The sequence below is a fragment of the Lithobates pipiens genome, unplaced genomic scaffold (genome assembly GCF_037356315.1).
Source record: "Lithobates pipiens isolate NorthernLeopardFrog02 unplaced genomic scaffold, aLitPip1_a1.2 Scaffold_23, whole genome shotgun sequence".
NCBI lineage: Eukaryota > Metazoa > Chordata > Amphibia > Anura > Ranidae > Lithobates > Lithobates pipiens.
The window spans coordinates 67,645,277-67,671,994 of NW_027507785.1; the positions used below are offsets into that span (position 1 = coordinate 67,645,277).

At 43.3% G+C, this 26,718-nt stretch overlaps 1 protein-coding gene across 1 annotated transcript; it reads right to left on the bottom strand.

The window, feature by feature from the left end:
• Positions 1–2,643: 2,643 nt before the first annotated feature.
• On the bottom strand, positions 2,644–21,498 carry LOC143927630 (putative peptidyl-tRNA hydrolase 2). The gene is made up of 7 exons (XM_077451809.1): positions 21,336–21,498; positions 20,653–20,770; positions 16,104–16,181; positions 14,334–14,408; positions 11,815–11,912; positions 9,391–9,505; positions 2,644–3,450 (listed from the first exon to the last, which is right to left on the bottom strand). Exons 2-7 carry the CDS (start codon positions 20,764–20,766, stop codon positions 3,361–3,363), a joined length of 570 nt encoding a protein of 189 aa, XP_077307935.1. The 5' UTR covers positions 20,767–20,770; positions 21,336–21,498; the 3' UTR covers positions 2,644–3,360.
• Between the last annotated feature and the right edge of the window lie 5,220 nt (positions 21,499–26,718).

Consider the following 26,718-nt stretch of genomic DNA (forward strand, 5'->3'; position numbering starts at 1 on the left):
TAAAGAAACTACAAACTTAATTCATACAAATGATCTTTTGATAATTCATTACATAATGCAACACTACAACTGACACTTTAAAAAAAAAATGTATCTAAAGCCAGAACATTTTTTTCTTTTTACATAATGGAGAGTAAGGAAGGATAAGGACCCCTTGTGTCCCTGTTAGGAAGCTTTACTTTATTTGTTCTGGAGACCACTGTCACCGGGACAGAAAGTGAGAGAACATTCAAAAGTTGGAGTTGCCATCAAATCCAAGAGGGGACACTTCTTTCTGAGATTTCCTCTCATTTCCTGTTGTGTCTACAGGGCAGGAAGTGAGGGGAAACCTACCTAATGGAACGGATTTCACCACTTGATCTCCGGAAGATTACATCCCTTCATGACCGGGCCATTTTTAGCGATACGGCACTGCGTTACTTTAACTGACAATTGCGCGGTCGTGCGATGCCGTACCCAAGAAAAAATTTTTTTTTTAAATAATGTATGCAGCTTTTTCCCCACAAATAGAGCTTTCTTTTGGTGGTATTTGATCACCTGTTTATTTTTTTTATGCTAAACAAAAAAAAAAACCCAGACAATTTTGAAAAAACAAAATAAATAAATATATATATATATATATATATATATATATATATATATATATATATATATATATATATATATATATATATATATATATTTTTTTTTTTTTATTTTTTTTACTTTCTGCTATAAAAAACATCCAAAAAGAAAAATCTAATTTCTTTATAGATTTAGACCAAATATGTATGCTGCTACATGTTTTTGGTAAAAAATAAAAAAATCCCAATAAGCGTATATTGATTTGTTTGCGCAAAAGTTATAGTCTACAAACTATAGGATATATACTGGAATTTTTATACTAGTAATGGCAGCGATGAGCAACTTATAGTGGGACTGCGATATTGCGGAGGCAAATCTGACACTTTGTGGGAACCAGTGACACCAACAGTGATCAGTGCTGAAAATGTGCACAGTCACTGTACTAATGACACTGGCTGGGAAGGGATTACATATCCGGGAGCGATCAAAGGGTTAAATGTGTGTCCAACCAGTGTTTTTGTGTAAACGGTGCAAGGTGCTTTTACTAGGGGAAGAGATAGATTTTAGTTCTTGCATTGCGGGGAAACAGAATCCATCCGTTCCCCCAGCTCAGAACGGAATTCTGCCTTCTTTACATAGGCAGAGCTTCGTTCTGAGTCTCTGCCTGACAATTGGCGGGTGCTGGCGGACAAAGTGCTTGGCACCGGCAGATTGGCTCCTGCTTTGAAATCACAGAAGCGGCCAGCTGGCAGAGCACATGCACCCCCTGAAGATGGAAGTACAGGATCATGTATACACACACGCACGATCCAGCACACAGCTGCTGCCGGGCAGTCAGCAAGTGGTTTTAAAAAAAAAAAAAAAAAAAAAAAAAAAAAACAGTTTTCATCTGTAAAATGGTAAAATGTAGCTAGTTTAGCCCTAACCAATGCCACCCTGTTTCTACCACCTATCGAGCTAGGACCCTTCCCTATGCGTACTTTGTACCCTGTGGCTTAAAAGCAATTTTTTTTTTTTAAACTGGAGGTGCCTCCGGAGTTCAAGGGGTGCTGTGAAAAAATACCTAAAAACTGCTCCAAATTACTGCAAATTGATAACAAGTTGGCAGGTGGATTAAAGTGGTTGTAAACCAGAATAATCAAGTAAACTGACCAGTCTACTTCACACTGTAAAATCTGTCTCTAGTCTGGCCAATCAAGGAGCAACCAGTCATTTAAAATCCTCATCTTTTTCCTACATTGAAAAAAAAAAAAAACCCCCACCACATCCCAAAAGTTTGTGTCACCACACCTCCTCTACCGTGACTGACAGAATAGTAATCATCCTCCCGCATGAGCTGGGAGCGTGTCCCGCAACCATATACAGCTCTCCACCTAGATCGCTTCTCATACCTTCTCCAGCTCCCCTATGATTGGCTGTCCCTTGCCCGAGCACAGTTGGTCTATATCAGCCTTTTTCAACCAGGGTGCCCAGGCTAATGTATATATTTCACCTTTTCCTTTTAGAACCGATTCAGCTAGATATTGTGCAACTTTTTTATCTGTTAAATAATGCTTGTTGGTCCTGAAGAAGCAGGAGAGCCGGAAAAACACATAGACCAACATCAATGACATATAGGAACGCCTGATTGGTTGCAATCCTATTTACACATTTTTTATTTATATATTTATATGTGTACTTTGATTTGCTATTTTAATGTAACTTTGAAATAAAATTTGTATGTGGTATATTTACAGTCTTATGCCAATTACTACTTTTCACTCTGCTGTCAAGTTTAGATACACTGATAATCATCTACTTTTTGGGATAGGTTTGTTTTCTCACTCACTGTAATCCATGATTCTTTGCAATGTTTAAACTAACTTGATGGTATCCCTTTAAAACCTTTGGGGTGGGGTGGGGGGGGGGGGGGGTTAACCATTCCTTACTCTATCTGAAATGGAAAACTGTTTTAGCTTTAGATATATTATAATTCTGTTTTAGCCTATGGTTGGCTGGTAACGGAATACTAGGTTCAACATAGCAAACATACTATCAGCACAAAATAAATTCATGCAATGTTGGGAACTTTTCCACGAATGTTTGTGAAGAATATTAGCAGTTTTATTTCCCATAAAGCTCCTTGTATTCTAGTTTACTGGTCCGTAAAGACTAGTGTCCACTATAAGACAGCTTTGTTTTAAAAACACAAGCCAAAAGCTTTAAAGACACTCACAGATGTCTAAAAATATATTAACATGCGGGAAATGAAAGCGGTCTAGGTTACCCCTGACCAGTTTAAAACGTAAACCAGAGAACAAAGATGGGTGAACTGATTTGCAGTCTTCCATTGTAATGGCAAACCATATTCCTGATCTAGACAGTTGTGCTGCATAAGCAAAACTACAATTCACCAGGGTAACAAAACTGCTGATCTGTGAAAAAAAAAAAAAAAAAAAAAAAAAAGGAAAAGGATGAAATGGATATTTTGATTGGATCCTATTCTACAGGGTCAACATAAACAGCTCTATCTTTAGATGCTTTGACGAATGAGGCTTGCTGTTTCCGATAAATACTAACACTGACCGCTGCGCTCTTCCACTAGTTCTTATTGGCAGGTTCATGCATCTACTCCCATCGCCGCTACATTTCCATTGTGCAAGGAGGTGGTGTAGGTAAAACATCGCCTGCTGGAACAAGACTGGTCCTGACGCTATCTCCCGCTTCTTTGCGCTAAGAAGGAAGTTTCTGAGAACATCGTGATGGCCTTCCCTCTAATGCCAGCACATGGATTTCTCCTGCTTACGTTGATAGCCTTCAGTTCAGCAATTTCAATTTGCCAGATACTTTATTCACATTCTCTTCTTCACCCATGATGCCGAGGACGGTGTGTGAGCCAGCTGCAATCTGAAAGGGAACAGACCCATAAAAAGTGTTAGTGGGGAGACACAGTCACCTCCATGTGTTTGTAAAGTAAAAAAACAACAACAACACACATACACCTCTATACAGGCAGTGCGGCTCATACATATAGCTAAGATTCGCTCTAATCCCATCCCACCATGCTTTTAACTCTGGACAGCCACAACTCTTTCTATACCATTTCCTATCAATTGTATTTTATACAGATATAGGAATATACACACACTAATATATATATATATATATACACACACACACACACACACACACACATATACACACATACATATATACATACACACACACACTATATATTTTTATTTGCCCTTCAGCGGTAGGGGTTTAAGGATGAGTTTCTTTCCTGGATCCCTGCTCTTTATGCCCATCTGGCTTCCTTACAGCCAAGTTCCACTGAAAAGTGGAACGTCCACTCATTTGATTCCGTACCCCCCTCCGGTGCCACAATTGGCACCTTTCAGGGGGAAGGGGGGGGTGCAGATACCTGTATAATACAGGTATCTGCACCCACTTCCGGGAATAGTCTACCACGGGAGTCACGCCACTTCCCGCAGCCCCCCGCTGTCTCCTGGGAAACACACAGGTCCCAGGAGATAGCGGGGACCACTTGCGACACGCAGCGCGACTCGCGCATGCATACTAGGGAACCGGGAAGTGAAGCCGCAACGCTTCACTTCCCAATTACCTCAATGAGAATGGCAGCAGCCAAGAGATTGCTCGGCTTCCGACATCGCTGGACCCTGGGACAGGCAAGGGTCCATTTATTAAAAGTCAGCAGCTGCAGTATTTGTAGCTGCTGGCTTTTAAGTTTTTTTTTTTTTTTTTTTAGGTGGACACCCTCTTTAAATAAGCTGGCTAGACCTCCAACCCCTTTCTCATCCATAGGGGCACCAGGCAGGGATGCCTAGTCTTCCCTCTTATTCATTTTAACACTAGAGCCTTTAGGGCTCCTTTACGCTGGCTTCAAAAAATGTGGCATAGGACATGCATTTTTTTTTTTTAAAAACACTGAATGGCAATCAAATGCCTGTCACTAAATAAAATAGTTAGCTTTGAGTCCTGTTCACATTGTATTTGCTTCAAAAAGGATACCTCATGTTGCTTTCGTGGTGCTTCAAAGAGTCTTCAAAGCCTCCATAGAAGTCTATGGCAAAGCTCTCTTTTCAGCACCTGCAGCTTTTGAAGGGCTTTTATTCAGCTTTCAGCTTTGTTTTGGAGGTATTGCAGGTATGAGATATCAACACATACAGAGCATCTGCCAAGCTTCAAAAAAGCATCATGAAGCATCAAAAAAAGCATGTTGAAGAGATAGGCACTTTAATATGCGTTGAAGTCGAAGCAAGTGTTAATGAGCCTTTAGTGGCAGCTATAAAGATCCAACCTTGCATCAGAGGTCTTGAGATTGCGGGAGAGTAAAGTTATATTGCTCACTGATATCTTTATTTCTCTTCATCTCATGTTTCCTTGCCGAGTCTCTTCGCTCATCTTTCCGACTTTAGCTCTCACATCTCCGCATCAAGAACAAGATCAAAGCTCTGAAACTTTTGCTTTCCCCCCGAACCAGCTTCATGGCATTTGAACCAACTCTATACTTTCTCATGGCCACCCTCCTTTCCATACCTAGTCAGTACTCACCTTACCCCATCTTAGGATTCCCTGTACCAGGCTAATTATCCTGCCCTGTTCGAACGTCACTGGCCTCATTATTTCCTAGCCTCAGTAATGGGCTTCAGCTGGGAAAGGAAACCGTCTCCTTTCCCAGCTGAAGCCTATTACCGAGAAACACGTCAGGTGGAGTCCATTGTGAGACGTCTATCCGTTTGAGCAGGCTGGTGCAAACAGTCACCCTTTTTTGTGTGCATCTTTTTGCCGATATCTGGTTGCCTTGACGTAAGTGTTTAGTGTGCCATTTTAATAAACCCCTTGTTGGAACATACTGCACTAGTATTCCTTTTTCTCGTATATGCTCTGGGATTTATCCTTCAGCTTTCAGATTGGATATCAGCCCTTCCATTGATACAGAGGTTCCTGTGTTTATTGACAAATTGGAGCTGCTGCTACAGCCCAGCCTGTTGGGAGTTTGTTGGGATTATTATCCAGCACTCGATCACCGTCTGGTAAGAAGCGAAACTGTGGTGATGGGATATTCATGTTTTATGCTATGTGTGTTTTGAACAACACTGAAGGTTTCTTCGTACTTGGTTCACTTAATTCCCTTTCTTATAAGGGTCTTCCAGTTGGACACTTATTTCACATATTTACTGAACTGAATCATATTTGTTAGATTTGGCTACTAGTCACTATATATTTTAGCAATCATTACGCTTATATTTTGATAAAAAGGATTATATGCCCCAATTTTTATTTATTTATATCAGGAAATGGGTCCACACAGACCAACAGAATACAAACTTTCCACATAGTTTACAGATAGCGAGGCAGTACATGAAATACAACATCAATACCCTGCTAGCATTATCGCCAAGAAGAATAAACAGCAGTATGTGGAGTTGGGACTTCACATCATCTTGTGGTTTCACTTCCCAGTTTCTTTTTAACTATCTAGGTATCCCTATTGATACCACTTCCAGTGTACAGGGGGGGTAGGTGAAGCAATGGAGAAAGAAGAAAAGAGGGGTGAAGAGAAGAAAGGGGGGTAAATCAAGTATGGGGTATAAAGGGGGGAGGGAATGTAAGAAGGGGGGAAGCAAGTTGTGCTACCCAGTCATGGAGTGCGCATATGACCATTCTGAATTACAGATGCGGGGCCCATCTCTATGGCCCCCAGGCTCAACGTATCCTGGATGCTGCATACGGTATCACCCATCTTGTGTCCACCCGTCTCAGGGCCTGGCCCTCAGCCGAGTATATGAACGCAGTCCAGCCTTGCCAGGTTTTAGTGAAAATCTCCTCTTTATTTTGCGCTGTGAGGATAAGATCCTCCATTTTCCTAATGTCCTCCACTTTACGAAGCCAGAGGTCAATGGTCGGCAGGAGGGATGATTTCCAATTGAGTGGTATGCAGGCCTTAGCCGCATCAAGTAGGTGGCGGATTACCGATTTCTGGTATTTCTTGTCGGGTACGTCGGAGGCATGCAAGAGATAAAGAGCTGGGTCGTCTGTGAGAGGCTGGGCCGTGAATTGTTGAATTGGCTCCCGCACCACTTTCCAAAAGTGTGTAAGTTTCGGGCATGGCCAAAAGATATGCAGCATGGTCCCTTTGTCTGCGAGGCATCGCCAACACAGGTCTGATGTATTCGGGTAGAGCTGGTGGAGTAACGAAGGGGTCCTATACCAACGTGAGATAATTTTGTAGTTTGTTTCTTGGCACAGATCGAAGATTTGTGGGCAAATCTGAGTATATGCTGTCTCTTGGTGTTGTTGAATTGGCAATCCAACTCTTTCTCCCATTTAAGTAGTCCCAGGGGAATAAAGTCTGCTGAGGGAGAATTTAGAAGATTATAAGTCAGTGAAAGTGTGTGTGACAGGACACCCGCGTCAGTGCAGAGCACCTCCAGGGATGTGAGCGTCTTCCTTGGGGGGTGGGATCGTAGAGAGGAAATGTGTGAGTTGGAGCGTCCTCAGAAAGTCTAGTCGGAACGGGCCCGCAGGATCTAGGAAATCCGCCGTCATTTTCCAGCGCCCCCTCAACTAAAGTGGGATGCTTGATGTAGTCCCGCCTCCCCCAGGTTTCGAAGACTCCCATCATAAAGACCTGGAGTAAATAAGCGGTTGCCTATGAAGGGGTACAGGGGCAAGTTCGGGGAGGAGAGGGACGTTTGCGAAACTATCCGAGCGCAGACCTTCACCGAGTTACCAATCAGTGGGTGACGTTTGATCGCACCCGGCAAAGCCGAGTAGCACCATGGCACCCTCCGGAGTGGAATCACACTTTGTGCCTGTTCCAGCTGGGCCCACAGCTTGGTATCCTGATGGCGGCACCAATCTATGAGTCTCCCTAGATGAACAGCCTGATAGTAGGCTTGAATATTTGGTAGGGCTAAGCCGCCACGTAATTTGGGGAGCACCAAGAGTTTGTTAGCGAGTCTAGGTCTTTTTTTTTCGCCCATACGAATTCCATGAATGCGGATCGAACCCTTTTAAAGAAGGCGGAAGGTATATGTATAGGTAGGGCCTGCATCAGGTAGAGGTTTTTCGGGAGGACAGACATCTTTAAGATGTTACAACGTCCCATCCAGGAGTGCATGCCCGATTGCCATTGGGACAAAAGTGTTTTTATTTCCAAGAGTAGTGGAGGGAAGTTATACTCGTACAGTTTCGAGTGTGTATGTGGGATATACGTACCGAGGTACTTCAGAGCCTTGTTCGTCCACTTCAGGGCAAAGCTAGCTTGGAGGTGGTTAAGCTGCGCCGCCGGTATCCCCACGCTCACTGCCTCAGACTTGGCGAAGTTATATGCCCCAATTTTTGCACTGCGAGGTTATGGATTAGCGCACCCTTTTTGTTAAATATTTATGTCTGTGTCAGAGGTTTGCACCTTTTTGAGTTGCAGATTTTCTTATGTTTATTTTTTAATTTAATTTAAATATCCAAATTTTACCAATTCGACTCCACCAAGGGGGAAGGATAAGTGCAAAATTTTAACCCTTTTTTGTCAGAACGTTTTTTAATAAACTGCCCACTAGATAGTGCTTCCCTTTCTATACTGGGTTCACTCATGCACACAGGAACAGTGGGGGGAAAAAAAAATCACATGCATTGGACAGGAATCGCACCCCATTCTTGTTCAAATCACATGCGATTTTTGTTGCAGTGCAATTTGAGGCCATTCATTTTGTATAGATGCAAATTGCATAGCAAAGTATCGATTTTGGGACCATTTTTCAAGAGAACGAGTACTCCTGAAAATACTTGATATTGGCATTGATACCGTATCGCTGCATCCCTAATTTTGTCAGGAAAAAAAAAAAAAAAAGTGCATTATTTTTTCCTGCATCTATGACCATGGTCAGGGGTGCAATTGCAGGGGGGAAAATCAGGGGGGGGGGGGACTGGCGGCAAGAGCTAGAGCATGTAACATGTTCGAAAAGGCTGAATGTATCCTTTGAACAAATTCAGGGAACAAGGAATTATACATTCTATCCAAAAACAAAATGTTGTGGGTGATGGATGCAGGGAAAATCCTTGCATCTGCCACAGTACAAAATGCAAACGGTGTTTGCAAAATCACATATCTCAGTAACATTCGTATGTAGGTAGTAGGAATGACAAATATCTGCAAATGATAAGGCTTGTCCAATGGATGCACAAGCTAAAACTGGTCTAGGGAGTGCCTGGAATAGACACACAAATGTGTCAAAGAAATCTGTCTGAATGTGTCTAAACGTCAAACGTTTGAAATAAGCATAAAATATGTATGTTACACCTGGGCCAATTTTGATAAAAATTCTGCCAACATGTGTTTCAGCAGGGTTAACGTCTAAATATCAAAATTCATCATAAAGCCTGGGTTCACACTTGTGCGAACACAGACATTGCTTGTGATTCGCACCCGCACTGCCGATCGCATGCAAGGTCTGTGCAATGTGAGTTCAGCCACAGTTGTATGACTGAACAGGCATTGAATTCGCAAGAACATTTTTTTCCGGCACTGGAATCTGATCACATGGGTGTTCTCACCCATGCGATCTGATTCCTGTGCAAGTTCATAGTTCCCACTGCGATCCAGCCTGGGGGGTGTCATTAACATTGTACTGACACCCGCAGCGGTTCGCAGAGGCCAGTGTGAACTGCCTGTGGGATAGATGCGATGTGGGAATCAGCGCTGTAATCATGCTGGTTCCTGCATCGCTATAGTGTGAAGCCTAGGCTTAAGGTTTCCATAGTCATAACTATGATGATGTTTATACAGTTTTCTATATTAGGTTTGCCAATGCACTCTTGTACCTGAGTCCTACCAGCATCCTGCACCAAGTAAGTTGGAAGATCCAAACTTATTGCCAGAGCCTGTAGCTGCATTAGGTGAGCTGCACTTGCACCTTGAAGGACAACCTTCTTACCCCTGTAGAAAAATCAAAATGCATAATCAACAAAAACAAACAACCTTTTGTTCTCCCTATACATTAAAGTGCAAATTGAATTCAGTTCTCTCCTTTTACAGTAATTTCCCCTTTAAACAGCCAAATCTGTGCATGTCAAGAGAGTGTTATCTATATGTAAACCATGTTGCTTAACCTCAGCAATAAAAAAAATAATAAAAAGTGTCACTTAAAGTGATATTAAATGCAAGTAAAAAATAAAAAAAATTTAAAAAACCCACACGTTTTACTTACCTGTTCTGTGTAGTGGTTTTGCAGAGCAGCCCAGATCTTTCTCTTCTCGGGTACTATGCCGGCGTTCCTGGTCCCTTCCTCCAGCCAAGTGCCCCCAGAGCAAACAGCTTGCTATGGGGGCACCCAAGCAGGTGTGCTCCCAAGCTGCTGTGGCTTGGCCCTGCCCCTTCTCTCCTTACCAGCTGTGAGTCAATGGCTCCTGCTGCTGTCTCAGCAAAAAGAAGGGAGAGTCCCCGGAGGGGCGAGGCTAGTGTGTACATCACTGGATCACGATGGGGCTCAGGAAGCCTTGTACCTTTACAACCACTTTAAAGCTGAACTCCAGGCAGAGTTCTAAAAGACAAATTATTGAGCTGTGATTTAAAAATTAAGAGGTTTATTTTTATTGCAAGCAAAACAAGTATCGGAAGTTGTCTTGGTATCATCCTTTTGCAGTTCCTGTACAGACTGCAAGAGAGAAGCAGCACAAGGTGCCAATCAGTTACACAGCAGCATGCCAACAAGGCACATGCCGAGTAGAGTGGTAGATGAGCTCATCCTCCTCTTGTCCCTCCCCCAGCCTGTGACTGGACAGTGAAGGAGAGGCAGACTTCTATGTTTTACTTAAAGGCCAACTCCACCTTTAAGACCATGTGACACCCATATTTAGGGTGTAAGGTGCAACTTGTCAAGCAGGCCCATAACAAAACCCCCTCTGGCAGTATACGGGTTCTTTTTCACTGCAGCAGCTGAGAAATTAGAAATTGAAGCAGCTGTGCAGGGCGTTGTTCAGTCATATAGATTTGTGATTTGAATAAACTAGGGTCAGACAGACTTGTAGTTCTCAATAGAACACAAGTGTAGCGATCATTGGATCCAGCACTTCAACTGAACGTCTGTACATCGATATTGACATAGAGCTGGCGAAAGTCTGCACATTTAACATGCAATTCAGTGCTTGTGGCTGTAATGTGTTGCTGGCTTGAGTGCATTTTTTTTTCCTGCAAACATGGTGCATTTATTTATTTACAAAAAAGGTGGACTTGGCCTTTACTGTAGCAGAGAAAAAGTGGTCTCATCGCCTGCCTGACAGGGTAGTGTGGTAGAGCAGTGTAAATATCAGGAATGTATGGCCAGAAGCAAATCCTTCTGCAGGTACACAACTCCCATACTGTATATGCATTTAGCTGCCTGGAGTTCACGTTAAACACTAATCGTTTCATATAACTGGTTCAATTTCAAAACCTGCAATGGCAATTGGCAGCATTATAACAACAGTTATACTAAAGACCTGGATATGCCTGTTACAAACGTATCTAGTATTTCCTTGGGTGTATGTATGCATTTACATTATGGAACTACCTCAGTTGTATCTGAGGGGATGTATTTCTTGTTAATATTTCATATGGTTCACTGTACTTTGTATCCTTAATAAAAAGAAAACCGCCAGTCTACTAGGAGGTATTGCTGCAGAGGTTCATGCTGGGTACATGTGATGTGGATGCATAACATCAGCTCAGTAGCCACAAAGAGGTAATATGCCATCACACCATATGGGGAAGGGAAATGCAAAGAAGTTTTGATTTCACCTAAGCCACTATACCCTACACACATAAGTAGCGTTAGTGGAATATCTATCAAGATGTGGCATCTGGTTTAAAGTGATTGTAAAAGGTTAAAAAACGAAATCATGTTATACTTACCTGCCCTGTGCAAGGGTTTTTCACAGAGCGGCCCAGATCCTCCTTTTCTGGGGTCCCCCAGCGGTGCTCTTGGCTCCTCCTCCTCGAGTGACCCCACAGAGAGCAGCTGCCAGACTTTGCTGGAAAGAAGTCTCCTGCCCGCATACGCGAGAGTGACATCGCGGCTCCAGCCACTCACAGTGCTGGAGCCGCGATACCCGGAAGACACACCAAGCCACCATGTCATCTCTTGTGCATACTAGCACATTATGCCTTTTGCCTTACAGGGGTATTAAAAAAAAAAAAAAAAAAAAACAAACAAACGCGCCAGCGGGTATACAAACACTTTAACCTCTTAATTAATTATTCAGACTTACCCAAACACATCCCATTTATCAGCCATCTCCTTGGTCTTAGAATCCTTTAAGAGAAGTTGATATAAGCCGATTGCTGCATGCCCAACCTGTGCTGCAACCTATGAGAGAGAGTCTGGATTAAACCACAGAAAGACTTAATTCTACACGATCAAAAGATCTGTACAGCTCACGTGCAACAGAACCTATATCCCTCATTTATCAGTGTCTGCCCAGAGGCAACTTTCTTTGAAGAAAAGGACAGCTGCATCTATCAGATGTGGCGGTGGATGAAATGGAGGTGAACAATTCCTGCACTCTGAGCCACGTGTAAAATCCTAGATACAAGGTATCAAAACATCCATCACCGCACAGCAAACCAGACCCACATGTGTCAAAGCATCTGCTACACACTGGGGGATACTAAAACTGGAGAGTGCACAATATGATGTACCTTGTCATAGAAGCCAATCAGCTCTCAGGTTCTATTGTCACAGCTTTATTTAACAAGCTGAAGTTAGAAGCCGATTTGATAGCATGCACAGCTGGACCAGATTTTAGCAAATCCCCACTGTTTTTATTGCTTGGAGTCAGTGGCTGCTAAAGTGAACTACTAAAGTGATTATCACTACATGAAAGATATACAGGTATAGATTTGCTGGCAAAGACCAGTATACCTAAAAGTGTTAGTAAACCCAGGACCCTGCATTTACTATATCTGGTCTCCCACAGTACACAGAACATTGAAATGCAATTATTTTAGTAAATATAAACTGCTAAATACCTTTTCTCATCAGCAGTATATAGTAGTCTTGTAATTTCTATCAGTGTCTGGTTAAAGCTTGTAGGAGGAGTTTTCATTCTACTTTGACAGTCCTATGAGGCTGCAGGACACCCCTGACCCTCTGGCTGGACTGTGCTGATTGGCCCTGTGCCGATCACATGCAACCTCCCAAGAAAAATGTGCTCTCTATGGGGGAAGGTTCACACATCTCCGGACTGGCTGCAGAGCGAATTACACAGAAGTCCTGTGCATCTTTGGCTCCATTTCAGGTCTGAATTTAGACAAAAATTCAGGCCAGATTCATCCGCGAAACAAAACATGAATGCACCAGACCCTCCAATGTCAGCCGCATCCATCTGCAGTGTGAACCTAGCCCTTAGACATTGAGGGATGATTGCTGAGGAATGGAGTTGAGAAGCACAGACAATAGAAAAGATCAATTCTTCCACAGGTATAGATTTGATGGGCAACGTTTTCACAACATCAGGGTTACACCAGACAATCTTGGAAGGTTTGTGCCGCCCTGAGTCAGCCAACATCCAGGGTCAAAACCTACTTCCTGGATGGAGATGATGGTTCAGGGATGACAGTCATGCAAATCCTGGTGCCCGTGCATTTCTTGGCTGCTTTGAAGAAACTGTTACTTTGCTCAAACTACGATACCAACCTTGCCAGTGCTCCCTCACTTCTCCTGTTGCAGTCGGTGAGGAGACTGCAACTGTAGAGGTAAGGGGGAAGCATGTTAATCCAGGAAAAAAATATCAGTGTTGGGTATAATAAAACACATTTCTCGCTACAGTTAACGCTTATTCATAACCGGTTATGAGTAAGTGCTGACTATCGCGAAATGCGTTAATGTTTACTGAATCCCACATGGTCTGTATCATAGGATGATACAATAAAAAGGTGGAAGAAGTGCAGCGAATTCCAGACTTTTTTTTTTGTTGTGTATCCAGAGACGAGCTGTGCTAGTACCCTCACCTTGGTATCGCAGTAGGTGGATCGCACACCTGGCATGGATTTGCTAAAGCATGTGACCACCTCGCCATGATAGTGCTCAGGCTTAGCAGCCAATTGCTAGGCCCAAGCACCGTCACATGAACTGGTATCACCTTCCCCCTAGCATGTGAAACTAGACAAAACTAGGAATCGTAGTGCCCCAACAGTGGTGGAGCCAAGAGTGTCAGGGCAGCACTGGCAAGACAACTAACAGAGGTTTGCTGCCCTGAATGGGTCACGCATTAGCCTCCAACACAAATCAGGCCCTGCTGAAGCCTCTTCCCTTGTGACAAACTACAAAAGTGGAGGCCCAGCTGCTTGCTTTAAAGCCCATTCTCAGCGTGGTTACCACAAAATGTCAAGTCTGTTAACATGTAGTAATTTTAACGGTACCTTAGGAGACTGAAGATCAGCTTTCTCCAGTAGGCCGATTCTATGGCAGGAAGTCAATGACTGGAGCTTGGAAACTGCTTTGTAATGAGCTTTTTGAATAACACTGCTGTATATTCTGTGATAATAGAAAATGATTCCAGCAGACTTGTTAAGCTCAGGAGGCCCCCTTTAAATTTCCCCCTATGCTGTCAAATCCATACTTTTTATTTTTTTTTTTTTTTAAATGCTTGTATATACAAGCTCTTCAGTATGCTCATTCATTTCACATTTTTATCCTCAATCCCTTGTTCTAATGTAAGAAAAGACAAGGTGTAACCTAATGGTGGTGTGTTTTTTTTTTTTTAGTACATCAAGAAAAGAAACCTACCTTCCCTACCCCCATAGGGAGCTCCATGTTCACCACAAAGACCATTTTGTAAAACATTTCATCTTCATCTGCATACTGAAAATAAAATATGTAAGAATAGTGATGATACAAGTAAACATATTTGAATTTTACCTTTTACTTCCCTGTGGCTACTAGCCAAGACCACTGCACTGACCTCTTCTTTCTGATATATATATATATATATATATACACACTTTAGTACCAGTTTTGGAAGAGACATATTGATTCCTCAGCGCAAATAGCTACATTATAACTTAATGCATTTCATAAAGCACACCGCTGTAAACCGAAGTACATAGCAGGGGCTGCCTTAGATTTTACCTCAAGCACTTAACAGACATCTGCCAGAAAGGGTGAAGCAATGCTTCCTTTTGCATAGTCTCCATTCTTTGAGGAGCAAAGATTATTCAAAAGGGTCTGTGTCCCCCAATGAATGAATGAGTGACTTGTATAGCGCTACCCGTGCGAACTGAATTGCCTCAGGGCGCTTTTGGCCGCCGATATCCATCAGCGTTATAGTGCGGTCCTTTGCTACATGGGGTCCTGACGCGCTTACAAACACCAATTTTTTTCGGCAGGACCTAATTATCCAACCAGCATGTTTTTGGAGTGCGGGAGGAAACCCACGCAGGCACAGGGAGAACATGCAAACTCCAGGCAGATGGTGTCGTGGTCGGGATTTGAACCAGTGCTAACCACTACACCACTGTTCTACACACAAACTGTGTACAGAATGAAAAGTCACTATTATAAATTAGACAGAAGTTTAAGGATGATGTCAGATGGTGTCTCTGCCGCTAAGAGGCTGCCTATGGAACCACTGATCTGACCACTACCGAACCTCAATTGCTAGCATAGGAGCAAAATCTCGCTGTCTATGCTAGCAAAGGAAAGATTTCATAGAGACAAACAGGCAGGCTCTTGCCATTCTGCTACTACGACCAGAAGCAGAGTCACCCATCTGACATCAGTCTAAGCCCTTGTACACACGGTCGGACATTCCGACCACAAAATTCATTGGATTTTTTCCAACAGATTTTGTCCGAAACTTGTGTTGCATATACACGGTCGGACAAAGTTGTTGGAAAATCTGATAGTTTGGAACGTGATGGCGTTCGTTCATTACGACGGGACTATGCTCAGGCTAGTAGCCAATAGCTTTGGTCTCGTAATTTGATCTGAGCATGCGTGGCACTTTTATCGGAATTCTCTACAAATGATCGGACAAAGTCTGATCGGATCATGTTGTCGGAAAATGTTATATCCAGCTCTCAAACTTTGTTATAGAAAATGTTATCTGGATACAGAGAGTTGCAATCACCAGTTAAAAGGAGCACAGTGCTAAATAGCCAGAAATGGCCTGGTCATGGAGGAGGTAAAGTTTTCCAGCATTTAAGTAGATAACAAATATACTGATCACTAGTCCTTTGCTTGTTTTATTTTTAGGCACAGCTTCCACAGTACAAATGCTCCAACTACTTGTGCCATATGTGCAATAATTGTTCAGCTTTTATTCGGTTTCAGACATAATCTGCATCTTCCATGTTGCTGCAGATTGGGCTGCTGACACTAGGTCAGGAAGATCTATTCCTATTATCAACTATTTTCTGTCTATAGTTGGACTACGGCTGGTCGGTTTATAAAACCATCTTACTTATTTCTACAACAGTTTTCACAAGTATTCTCACTTTTTTTATTTTAGAGGGAAAGAGAAAAAAAATAAAATAAAAAAGTGAATTTAAAAATTACCAGATTGTGGTTTTCTAAGCTTTCAAAGTAAAACATAGCAGCTTCCTCGGCAGAGATGTTTCCGGTCAGAATAAGAGCCTAAAAAATAAGATCCAACAATTACTGTTTATCCAGAGAAGTAACACAACAAACAGAAGATCAGGACACTCAGAAGATACTTCTGGATGAATGCTAGTGAAATTACTGTCACAACACTTTCCTATGTCAGCTTGGGATTCTGTGTATACTTCCAATTCTAACTACATACAAGTAGTTTTTTTTTTTTTTTTTTTTACAAAGGGCTCTCACTTCACATTACAAAAAAAATAAAAAATAAATCATCTGGAGTAGCGAGACTCCCTTGCTTGTTTAAAATGGCTACCCACGAGGGTAGATACTGGATCTTGTCACTGAATTTTTAATGCCGGCCATAGATTGTTCCAATTTTGGCCAGTTCAGCAAAAACCGTCCGAGATTCAAACCATGTATGGGCAGGCTGAATGTATCAAGTTGGGTACAACCAGTCTGCTGGATTTTCCATGCAATCATCGCTAGCAGCTGCTAGTAATATCTCCATCTTCCCTCATTGGAAATATACGTCTCGGCAGGAGGGATTCCCCTTTAAGCACTGTCTGCGTTGGGGAAATTGTGCAAATTTCTTTCCCACAACCGGTGGTTGCAGGAAAGAAATTTGCACCATCTATGGCCTGCCTTACTCAAGCCTCTGCACAGAAGAGATACATTTAAAGCCTAGATTCAGTCACAAATTAAATGAAAAACAAAAAAAAAAATCATCACATGGGACAAGACTTAGTCCTCCTTAGTCAGGAGGATGTGTCCCTTTGTGCTGTGGGTTCCACTATTATCTTCCTCCATCATTCCCTCCTCTATCCCTGCTGCCTTAAAGATGTTGTTAAGCCACTATCTCATCTTTATATCATCCCATCCCCTCCCCTCTGTCAGATAAAAAGCTGCATTCTAGTACCTGTGCTTTTAAAAAAAGATTTCTAACCGTTTTAACAGCGTCTTTCAGTAATCACACGACTCCAGGCTCTCAGCTCTCCCCGTCTGATAACTACAGTGGGCAGGGCTGAGACTGTCCTGCTGACATCAGCCAGGGAGGAGGGGATGAGAGCAGAAAAGAGCCTGGAGTCATGTGATCGCTGGACGACACTGTTAAAACAGATAGAAATATGCTTTTTTTTTTTTTTTTTAAATTAAAGCACAAGCACTGTGCTGTATAACATGCTTTAAAGAAACAGGATCTGGTTTTATTTTTTTGGGTTAAACGTTTTTATTTTCCAATGCACTAGGGGTTAATAGAGCTGACAGAGCTGTAACAGGTACTCAAAGCTGCTGCATATGCCTGCCTTTTCTGCTCAGCTCCTCTATCATATAAGCCGTACTATAGCTTCTATGAATAAAAATTGATCTATAAATGGAGGATGGGCAGAGGACTATAAGGTATGCCCCCTCCATTCATAGGCCGTGCTTCACTCAGAGGATACAGTATAGCTTCTATGAACAGAGGAGCTGGGCGGAAAGGGCGAGCATAGTTGGGCACTCTTGATGACAGCCTATAACACCTCTTAACCCAGAAGATGAAGGCTGTGGGAGAAGTGGTAAGGATGAATAGAAAGATTTCAGATAACAGAGGAGCCAGCAGCACAAAGTACACATCCTACTGACCCAAATACTGTTTTTTTTACATTTTTTTATTTTATTTGTGACTCATCTTAGGCTTTACCACATGCCCAACCACCTTGGATGGCTAAATCTGTTGCAGTTCCGGCAAGCACATGCTAGACAGAGAAGCAACAGAGGATCCATTCTGCTTTTAGGTAGACCGCATTAGGTGAAGCCACCATATCCTAGCAAATTTACCATTTATTCCCAACTGCTGGCATGAAAAATGCATTTGCACTTAAGTGACCACTCTACACCCCATGAAGGTCCCCAGACACAGGAACACTCAGCACACAGGTTTGGGTGTCTGCAAGTGAGAGCACTTGCGCCGTCATGGAGCCTGGCATGCACATAACTAACCATAAGCATACATATGTAAAAATGTTGATGGTGCAACATACGCTAGGTATAACTGAGCATGTCAGAGAGTGAGATCATTCTAGGGCAGGGGTAAGCAACCTTAAAGAGGTGGAGATCTAATTGCTGTGCTACCATGTCGCAAACACCTCCTCAGCACCTGTCAGACACACTCTGATCGCTTTTCAGAGGAGCAGCAGTGCCAGCTGTACTTGTGAATGAACAGTGGCACCTTTAAGGATCATTCACACGTAAAAGTTAGAGGGGGGGGGGGGCCTTTAACACTCACAGGATATAATTGAAGTCTATGGCTAAGTGCAGCAAACCAGCAGGAAAGCTGCAGGTACACTGCACCTGCGGTGTGGGTAAACTGCAGCACATCACTGTGAAAGCAGCCCTATACTGTTATGCCCAATGTGTTGCTTCACACTGGCCTGAAGATCTCTTCTTTCCTGCTGCTGGCACCACTCTGGAGACCGCTAGCCGGGAGAAGAGGTGGAAGGCAGTTGGTATAACTCCGCATGAGGACAGTAGCCAGCACTACAGCGAAGGCATCGGCTTATGCGGCTCTTGCTCCCTACTACAGCTCCAACTTTACAAGTAGTGCTCCAACTTTACAAGTAGTCCCTCTGCAAAGCACTTTGTTTGATGCTCTGGAATGGTGGGTCAGCACCACGATCTACAGGTTGCTGTCCTCCGTTCTAGGGCCATTATTTGTGCTTTCCTTCAAACTGATGACCTGCAAATAGGATTATGTAAGGTCTGCGATATGAGGAATATCACCTTCAGGGCTGGTTCACACTAGATTCTGGTGTGTTTGTCCGTTTTGACAGCCCATTCATTTCAACTGGCTGCCAAATGCACAGGAACAAGCAAAAAGTAGTGCAGATGTTACTTTTACAAATCATGCCACACCAAACTACATGATACTGTGGTACCATTCGGGTTTGGTGGCTGCAAACATGCCGCGTTTACTAGATGCGTTTGGGGTGGCAACAACAATTAATGGCACCTACGCGCATCTAGCGAGGACAGCGTGTTCCCATGAGGTGTGGGAAACATGCATGGAAACACACCTCCTCCCCAAAATCCATTTCTTAACCTCTTCCCGCTGACTTGCTCCCAGCCCTTTAAAGAGTTCTAAAAGCCGGGAGGCAGAAGCGGGCATTTGGGCCATGTGACCGCTGTGAATGGCTGTCACATGATCGGAAAGCTCCCAATCGCAAGTATGCATCAGGAGCCTACCGATCCCCATTGGCAAGGAGCAGCACACTCTCAGCATGGTAAGCTGTTTACACAGGGATGCATATATAGCGGGTAAGATAAGTATTGGACACGTCACCATTTTTCTAGGTAAATATATTTCTAAAGGTACTATTGACATGAAATAATCACCACGTCAGTAACAATCCATACATACAAAGACACCAAAACAAATAAGTTCAGTGTAATAAAATGGAATGACACATGGAAAAAAGTATTGAACACGAAGAAAAGGAGGTGCAAAAAGGCATGGAAAGCCAACACACCAGCTGAAATCTATCAGTAATTAGAAAGCAATCCTGCCCCTTATCAGTGCAAATATCAGCTGGTTCAGTCTTAACTGATGGCCTGTAAAAAGGTGTCTCATTACCAAGGTGTCACAGAAGAAACATCTCATGATGGGTAAAAGCAAAGAGCTCCCTCAAGACCTTTGCAACCTTATTGCTGCAAAGCATACTGCTGGCATTGGTTATATAAGAATTTCTAAACTTCTGAATGTGCCAGTGAGCACCTTTGTGGCCATAATCTGGAAGTGGAGAGAACATCATTTCACTATAACTCGGCCACGACCAGGTGCTCCTCGCAAGATTTCTGACAGAGGAGTGAAAAAAAAGTTGTCCAAGACCCAAGGGCCACTTGTGGAGTGCATCAGAAAGACCTGGAATTAGCAGGTACAATTGTTTCAAAGGAAAACAATAAGTAAAACACTCCATGCCCAGGCCATGCATGCCAGGGTGGATAAAAATCAGTTGAAAAAAAAAAAAAAAGATAGATTTTTTGGATTTTACCTCCTGTGATGCACCAGCCCCCCAGAGCCCCCATTTTACTTACCTGAGCCCGATCGTTTCTGTGCCGGGACGAGCACACCCGCTCCAGCCGGTGTTTTCGGGTCCTAAAAGGATAGATTGATAGCAGCGCGGACATTGGCTCCGCCCCATTTTCGGCTCAATCATCGGCCGTTTTTTCCTTTTGGCAATTTGCCGAAAAGGGCATTTTCGGCCGTTGTGTTTCGGCGGCCGAAATTTCGGTGCATCCCTAATACTGAGAGTTGTGATCTGTACTGAAGTTACCAGATCAGTTGCTATAGGAGACAGCAGTCTACAGACACAGTTTGCTGCAATTCAGCTCAAAGACCCTTCAACTGTATAGCTGCTCTATTCCTATTTTTTGGTCTCTGAGTCTGACAAGTATTTTGTATCTAAGCTTGTTCAGGCCCTAACCCTCTCTCCCCAGGAAGATGAAATTCAGCGATGTGAGACGTTACCTTCTTCGCCTCTTCTTCTGGAATATCCAGATCTCTCAGCTGTTTCAGATATTCTGGATTGACCTCCATCGTCTCCTGGGGAGCCTCAGACACAGCTTCTTCGTGAGCCTCCATTACACTACGAGCAAGAAAACACGTGTCAGTCCATGTACACCAATGTAGCACTGGGCCCCAGAGCTGACACACTTGTATGGCGTGCCCATTGTGTGTGTGTGGCGCAGTCACACTGCATCATGTGTATGCCAAAGCTGTGTGTTACCAGAGTCTACTAGACTAGAGCGCCACCTGTGAGCGTATGGGACTAAGTCAGCCCTAGACCCTATTCCTATGCTCTCCCTCACCGCCCCCCCCCCCCCCCGATACCCCCTCTGCTGCAGGATACCCCTCTGTTCTCCCCCCCCCCCCCACAGGATACCCGCTCTGCTCTCTCCCTCAAACCCCCTCCCCCGATACCCCCTCTGCCGCAAGATACCCCTCTGTTCTCTCTCCCCCCTCCCCCACGCCCCCAGCAACACCGCAGAATACCCCTCTGTTCTTCTGTTCTCTCCCACCCCCCCCCCCCACAGGATACCCCTTCTGCACCCCCCCCCCCCTCGTGACACCGCAGGATACCCACTCTGTCCCCCACCGCAGGATACCCCTCTGCTTTCTCCCTCACACCCCCGCAGGATGATCTCCAGTACCCCGCTGTGTCTCCTTCCTCCTCCCGGGTGACAGTACAGCCGCCTTTCTTCGCTCACAGCCTCCGGCCCTCTCCCGTGCACGCGCTCTCAGATAACAACAGCAGCTGCGAACGCGCTCACTCGCCGATGAAAGCTGGGATCATGTGACCGGATAGCGATAGAGACTTCCTGTACAGGGAAGAGTGGGCTGTGTGATCGGCGCCCTCTGGCGGCGGAAAGTGTGAGCGCGTCGACTCCGGAGATCTCTGATCTGTTTCATCAGATCAGGCGACCCGTCGAGAGAGGCCTGGCTGCAGAGTAGAGCTCCACTGATGACAGGAAGCACGTGGCCTCCAATCCACTTCTTTTTTTTTTTTATTAAACTTTATTGGGAATCTCTGCAGCTCGAGCTCCACTACCGGAAATGGAGGCCACATGATTCCTGTAGACGATTCCTGTGTTAGCCCTTGTACACACGGTCGGGGAATCTGTCGGAATGAGTCTTATCGGACCGTGTCGTCAGATAATCCAACTGTGTGTGGTATGCATCGGACTGATTCTGTCCGAATCTCCGTCCGACCCAATTTTCCAACATGTTGGAAATATTTCCGGACCAACTGGGCCGGACGGACCTAATCCGATCATGTGTAGAGCATTTTCATCGGACCAAGTGCCACGCATGCTCAGATCAAATTCCTACATCAAAGCTATTGGCTACTAGCCTGAATGTAGTCCCATCGTAACGAAAATACGTCATCACGTTCTGAAAGATCGGATTTTTCGCTAACTTGGCCCTACCGTGTGTATGCAACAGTTTCGGACACAATCCGTCAGACTAAATCCGACGGGCAAAATCCGACGGATTTGGTTGGCAAAATCTCCGACCGTGTGTACGTGGTCTAAGATAATTAAAAAAGAAAGCTGCGCTAGAAAACATATAGTGCTAAATCATATCATTACCACCATAACACAAACTTAATTCTTTCACCTTGTGTACAAATTATTGATATAAACACAAATAAATCAATAGAAAAATATTAAAAACGTAAACAGTCCAAAAAAGGGGAGGAGGATAAGAAGATGAGGCTTCAGTCCACTTAGGTGATTCCGTACGCAACACCCTCAAAGTATGGAACAAGGAATTCCTCCACCACTAGATTCAGTGAGGCTTACCAGCTGGCAAGATCTCTTTTTAGGGAGATCACACGCGCTCGCAACTAAACCATCAATCCGGTCCTTTAAGAGACACTTCTGATATCTCCAATTTGTGTATCCCCTCCTCGGAGCGTCTCTCGTTTCAACCACAATCATTTAATGAGATAAAACAGAAAGGGTCCCATAGCGTAACTCCATATAAAACTTGTATTTGAACAATATAAAACAGAGATTGCAAACTCACAATTTCAGCCGTATACAAGCGTGTATATACAGTAACGAGCCGGCCGGCTCTCTCTCGCTCACACTTCCCGTCCTTCCTAGACCAACAGGGAATAGCGGTGACGTCAGCACGCCGCTCAACCCTACGTCGGTTCGTCAAAGCTGACATCTTGCTGGCACACTTCCTGTGTAGAGTAGAGCTCCCCTACCGGAAATGGAGGCCACATGATTCCTGTAGACGATTCCTGTGTAGAGTAGAGTTCCCCTACCGGAAATGGAGGTCACACGATTCCTGTGTAGAGTAGAGTTCCCCTACCGGAAATGGAGGCCACATGATTCCTGTAGACGATTCCTGTGTAGAGTAGAGTTCCCCTACCGGAAATGGAGGCCACATGATTCCTGTAGACGATTCCTGTGTAGAGTAGAGTTCCCCTACCGGAAATGGAGGTCACATGATTCCTGTGTAGAATGGAGCTTCAGTGACTGCAGTCTGCCTCACACTCTGAGACATTCTGTTGTTATTAATAATTAATGGGATGTGCAGAAATACAAGAAGATTATTTTGGGAGGTTTTGTACTTTCTGTTAAAGTGATCTCCTTGTAAAAGCAATTGTTTGCCGGGATGATTGAAGAAAAATTAGTCACTGAAATCAGCGTGCAGTGCAAAATTAGTTATAGAATCAGTGTGCAATGAAAAGTCAGGGACCAAAATCAGTGTGCAGTGTAAAATCAGCGACTTTAACCAGTGTGCAGTGTGAAATCAGTTACTGAAATCAGTGTGCAGTGCAAAATCAGTCACTGAAATCAGTATGCATTGTGAAATCAGTTACTGAAATCAGTGTACAATGCAAAATCAGTGACTTTACCAGTGTGCAGTGTGAAATCAGTTACTGAAATCAGTGTGCAATCAAAAGTCAGGGACCAAAATCAGTGTGCAGTGTAAAATCAGCAACTTTACCAGTGTGAAGTGTGAAATTAGTGATTGAATTCAGTGTGCAGTGCAAAATCAGTGACTTTAACCAGTGTGCAGTGTGAAATCAGTCACTGAAATCAGTTTGCAGTGCAAAATCAGTCACTGAAATCAGTATGCAGTGTTAAATCAGTCACTGAAATCAGTGTGCAGTGCGAAACCAGTGACTTAAATCAGTGTGCATTGCAAAACCAGTGACTTTATCCAGTGTGCAATGTGAAATCAGTTACTGAAATCAGTGTGCAGTGGAAAAATCAGTGGCTGAAATTAGTGTGCAGTGTAAAATCAGTCACTGAAATCAAAATCAGTGACTGAAATCAGTGTGCGTTGCAAAATCAGTCACTGAAATCAGTGTGCAGTACAAAATTAGTTACGGAAATCAGTGTGCAATGAAAAGTCAGGGACCAAAATCAGTGTGCAGTGTAAAATCAGCAACTTTACCAGTGTGAAGTGTGAAATCAGTGATTGAATTCAGTGTGCAGTGCAAAATCAGTGAATTTAACCAGCGTGTAGTGTGAAATCAGTTACTGAAATCAGTGTGCAGTAGAAAAATCGGTGACTGAAATTAGTGTGCAGTGCAAAATCAGTCACTGAAATCAGTAAGCAGTGTGAAACCAGTGACTGGAATCAGTGTACAGTGCAAAATCAGTGAATGAATTCAGTGTGCAGTGTGAAATTAGTACGCTGTGCAAAAAAGGTCACTGAAGTCAGTGTGCAGTGCAAAATCAGAGACTGAAATCAGTGTACAGTGCAACATCAGTGACTGAAATCAAAATCAGTGACTGAAATCATTGCGCATTGCAAAATTAGTCACTGAAATCAGCGTGCAGTGCAAAATTAGTTATGGAAATCAGTGTGCAATCAAAAGTCAGGGACCAAAATCAGTGTGCAGTGTAAAATCAGTGACTTTGCCAGTGTGAAGTGTGAAATCAGTGATTGAATTCAGTGTGCAGTGCAAAATCAGTGACTTTAACCAGTGTGAAGTGTGAAATCAGTTACTGAATTCAGTGTGCAGTGCGAAATCAGTCACTGAAATCAGTGTGCAGTGCAAAATCAGTCACTGAAATCAGTGTGCAGTGTGAAATCAGTTACTGAAATCAGTGTGCATTGTGAAATCATTTACTGAAATCGGTGTACAATGCAAAATCAGTGACTTTACCAGTGTGCAGTGTGAAATCAGTTACTGAAATCAGTGTGCAGTGCGAAATTAGTCACTGAAATCAGTGTGCAGTGTGAAATCAGTCACTGAAATCAGTGCACAGTACGAATCCAGTGACTTAAGTCAATGTGCATTGCAAAACCATTGACTTTATCCAGTGTGCAGTGTGAAATCAGTTACTGAAATCAGTGTGCAGTGGAAAAATCAGTGACTGAAATTAGTGTGCAGTGCAAAATCAGTCACTGAAATCAGTGCACAGCATGAAACCAGTGACTGAAATCAGCGTGCAGTGTGAAATCAGTCACTGAAATCAGTGTGAAATCAGTGATTGAATTCAGTGTGCAGTGCAAAATTAGTGACTTTAACCAGTGTGGTGTGAAATCAGTTACTGAAATCAGTGTGCAGTGCGACATCAGTCACTAAAATCAGTGCACAGTGCGAATCCAGTGACTTAAATCAGTGTACATTGCAAAACCAGTGACTTTATCCAGTGTGCAGTGTGAAATCAGTTACTGAAATCAGTGTGCAGTGCAAAATCAATGACTTAAATCAGTGTACAATGGAAAAATCAGTGACTTTACCAGTGTGCAGTGTGAAATCAGTTACTGAAATCAGCGTGCAGTGCAAAATTTGTTACAGAAATCAGTGTGCAATGAAAAGTCAGGGACCAAAATCAGTGTGCAGTGTAAAATCAGCAACTTTACCAGTGTGAATTGTGAAATTAGTGATTGAATTCAGTGTGCAGTGCAAAATAAGTGACTTTAACCAGTGTGCAGTGTGAAATCAGTCCCTGAAATCAGTTTGAAGTGTGAAATCAGTCACTGAAATCAGTGTGCAGTGTTAAATCAGTCACTGAAATCAGTGTGCAGTGTGAAACCAGTGATTTAAATCAGTGTGCATTGCAAAACCAGTGACTTTATCCAGTGTGCAATGTGAAATCAGTTAATGAAATCAGTGTGCAGTGGAAAATCAGTCACTGAAATCAGTGTGCAGTGCAAAATTAGTTACGGAAATCAGTGTGCAATGAAAAGTCAGGGACCAAAATCAGTGTGCAGTGTAAAATCAGCAACTTTACCAGTGTGAAGTGTGAAATCAGTGATTGAATTCAGTGTGCAGTGCAAAATCAGTGAATTTAACCAGCGTGTAGTGGGAAATCAGTTACTGAAATCAGTGTGCAGTAGAAAAATCGGTGACTGAAATTAGTGTGCAGTGCAAAATCAGTCACTGAAATCAGTAAGCAGTGTGAAACCAGTGACTGAAATCAGTGTACAGTGCAAAATCAGTGAATGAATTCAGTGTGCAGTGTGAAATTAGTACGCTGTGCAAAAAAGGTCACTAAAGTCAGTGTGCAGTGCAAAATCAGAGACTGAAATCAGTGTAGAGTGCAACATCAGTGACTGATATCAAAATCAGTGACTGAAATCATTGAGCATTGCAAAATTAGTCACTGAAATCAGCGTGCAGTGCAAAATTAGTTATGGAAATCAGTGTGCAATCAAAAATCAGGGACCAAAATCAGTGTGCAGTGTAAAATCAGCCACTTTACCAGTGTGAAGTGTGAAATCAGTGATTGAATTCAGTGTGCAGTGCAAAATCAGTGACTTTAACCAGTGTGAAGTGTGAAATCAGTTACTGAAATCAGTGTGCAGTGCGAAATCAGTCATTGAAATCAGTGTGCAGTGTGAAATCAGTTACTGAAATCAGTGTGCATTGTGAAATCATTTACTGAAATCGGTGTACAATGCAAAATCAGTGACTTTACCAGTGTGCAGTGTGAAATCAGTTACTGAAATCAGTGTGCGTTGCAAAATCAGTCACTGAAATCAGTGTGCAGTGCAAAAATGGTTACGGAAATTAGTGTGCAATGAAAAGTCAGGGACCAAAATCAGTGTGCAGTG

What these genes read in the sequence shown, in the direction of transcription:
- LOC143927630 (XM_077451809.1), bottom strand. Translation starts at nt 20,766, where the DNA reads ATGGAGGCTCACGAAGAAGCTGTGTCTGAGGCTCCCCAGGAGACGATG. An exon ending in CAGAAGAAGAGGCGAAGAAG is followed by an intron (nt 16,182 to 20,652) that starts GTAACGTCTCAC and finishes CTTATTTTTTAG; the next exon opens with GCTCTTATTCTGACCGGAAA. An exon ending in TCCCTATGGGGGTAGGGAAG is followed by an intron (nt 11,913 to 14,333) that starts GTAGGTTTCTTT and finishes TCTCTCTCATAG; the next exon opens with GTTGCAGCACAGGTTGGGCA.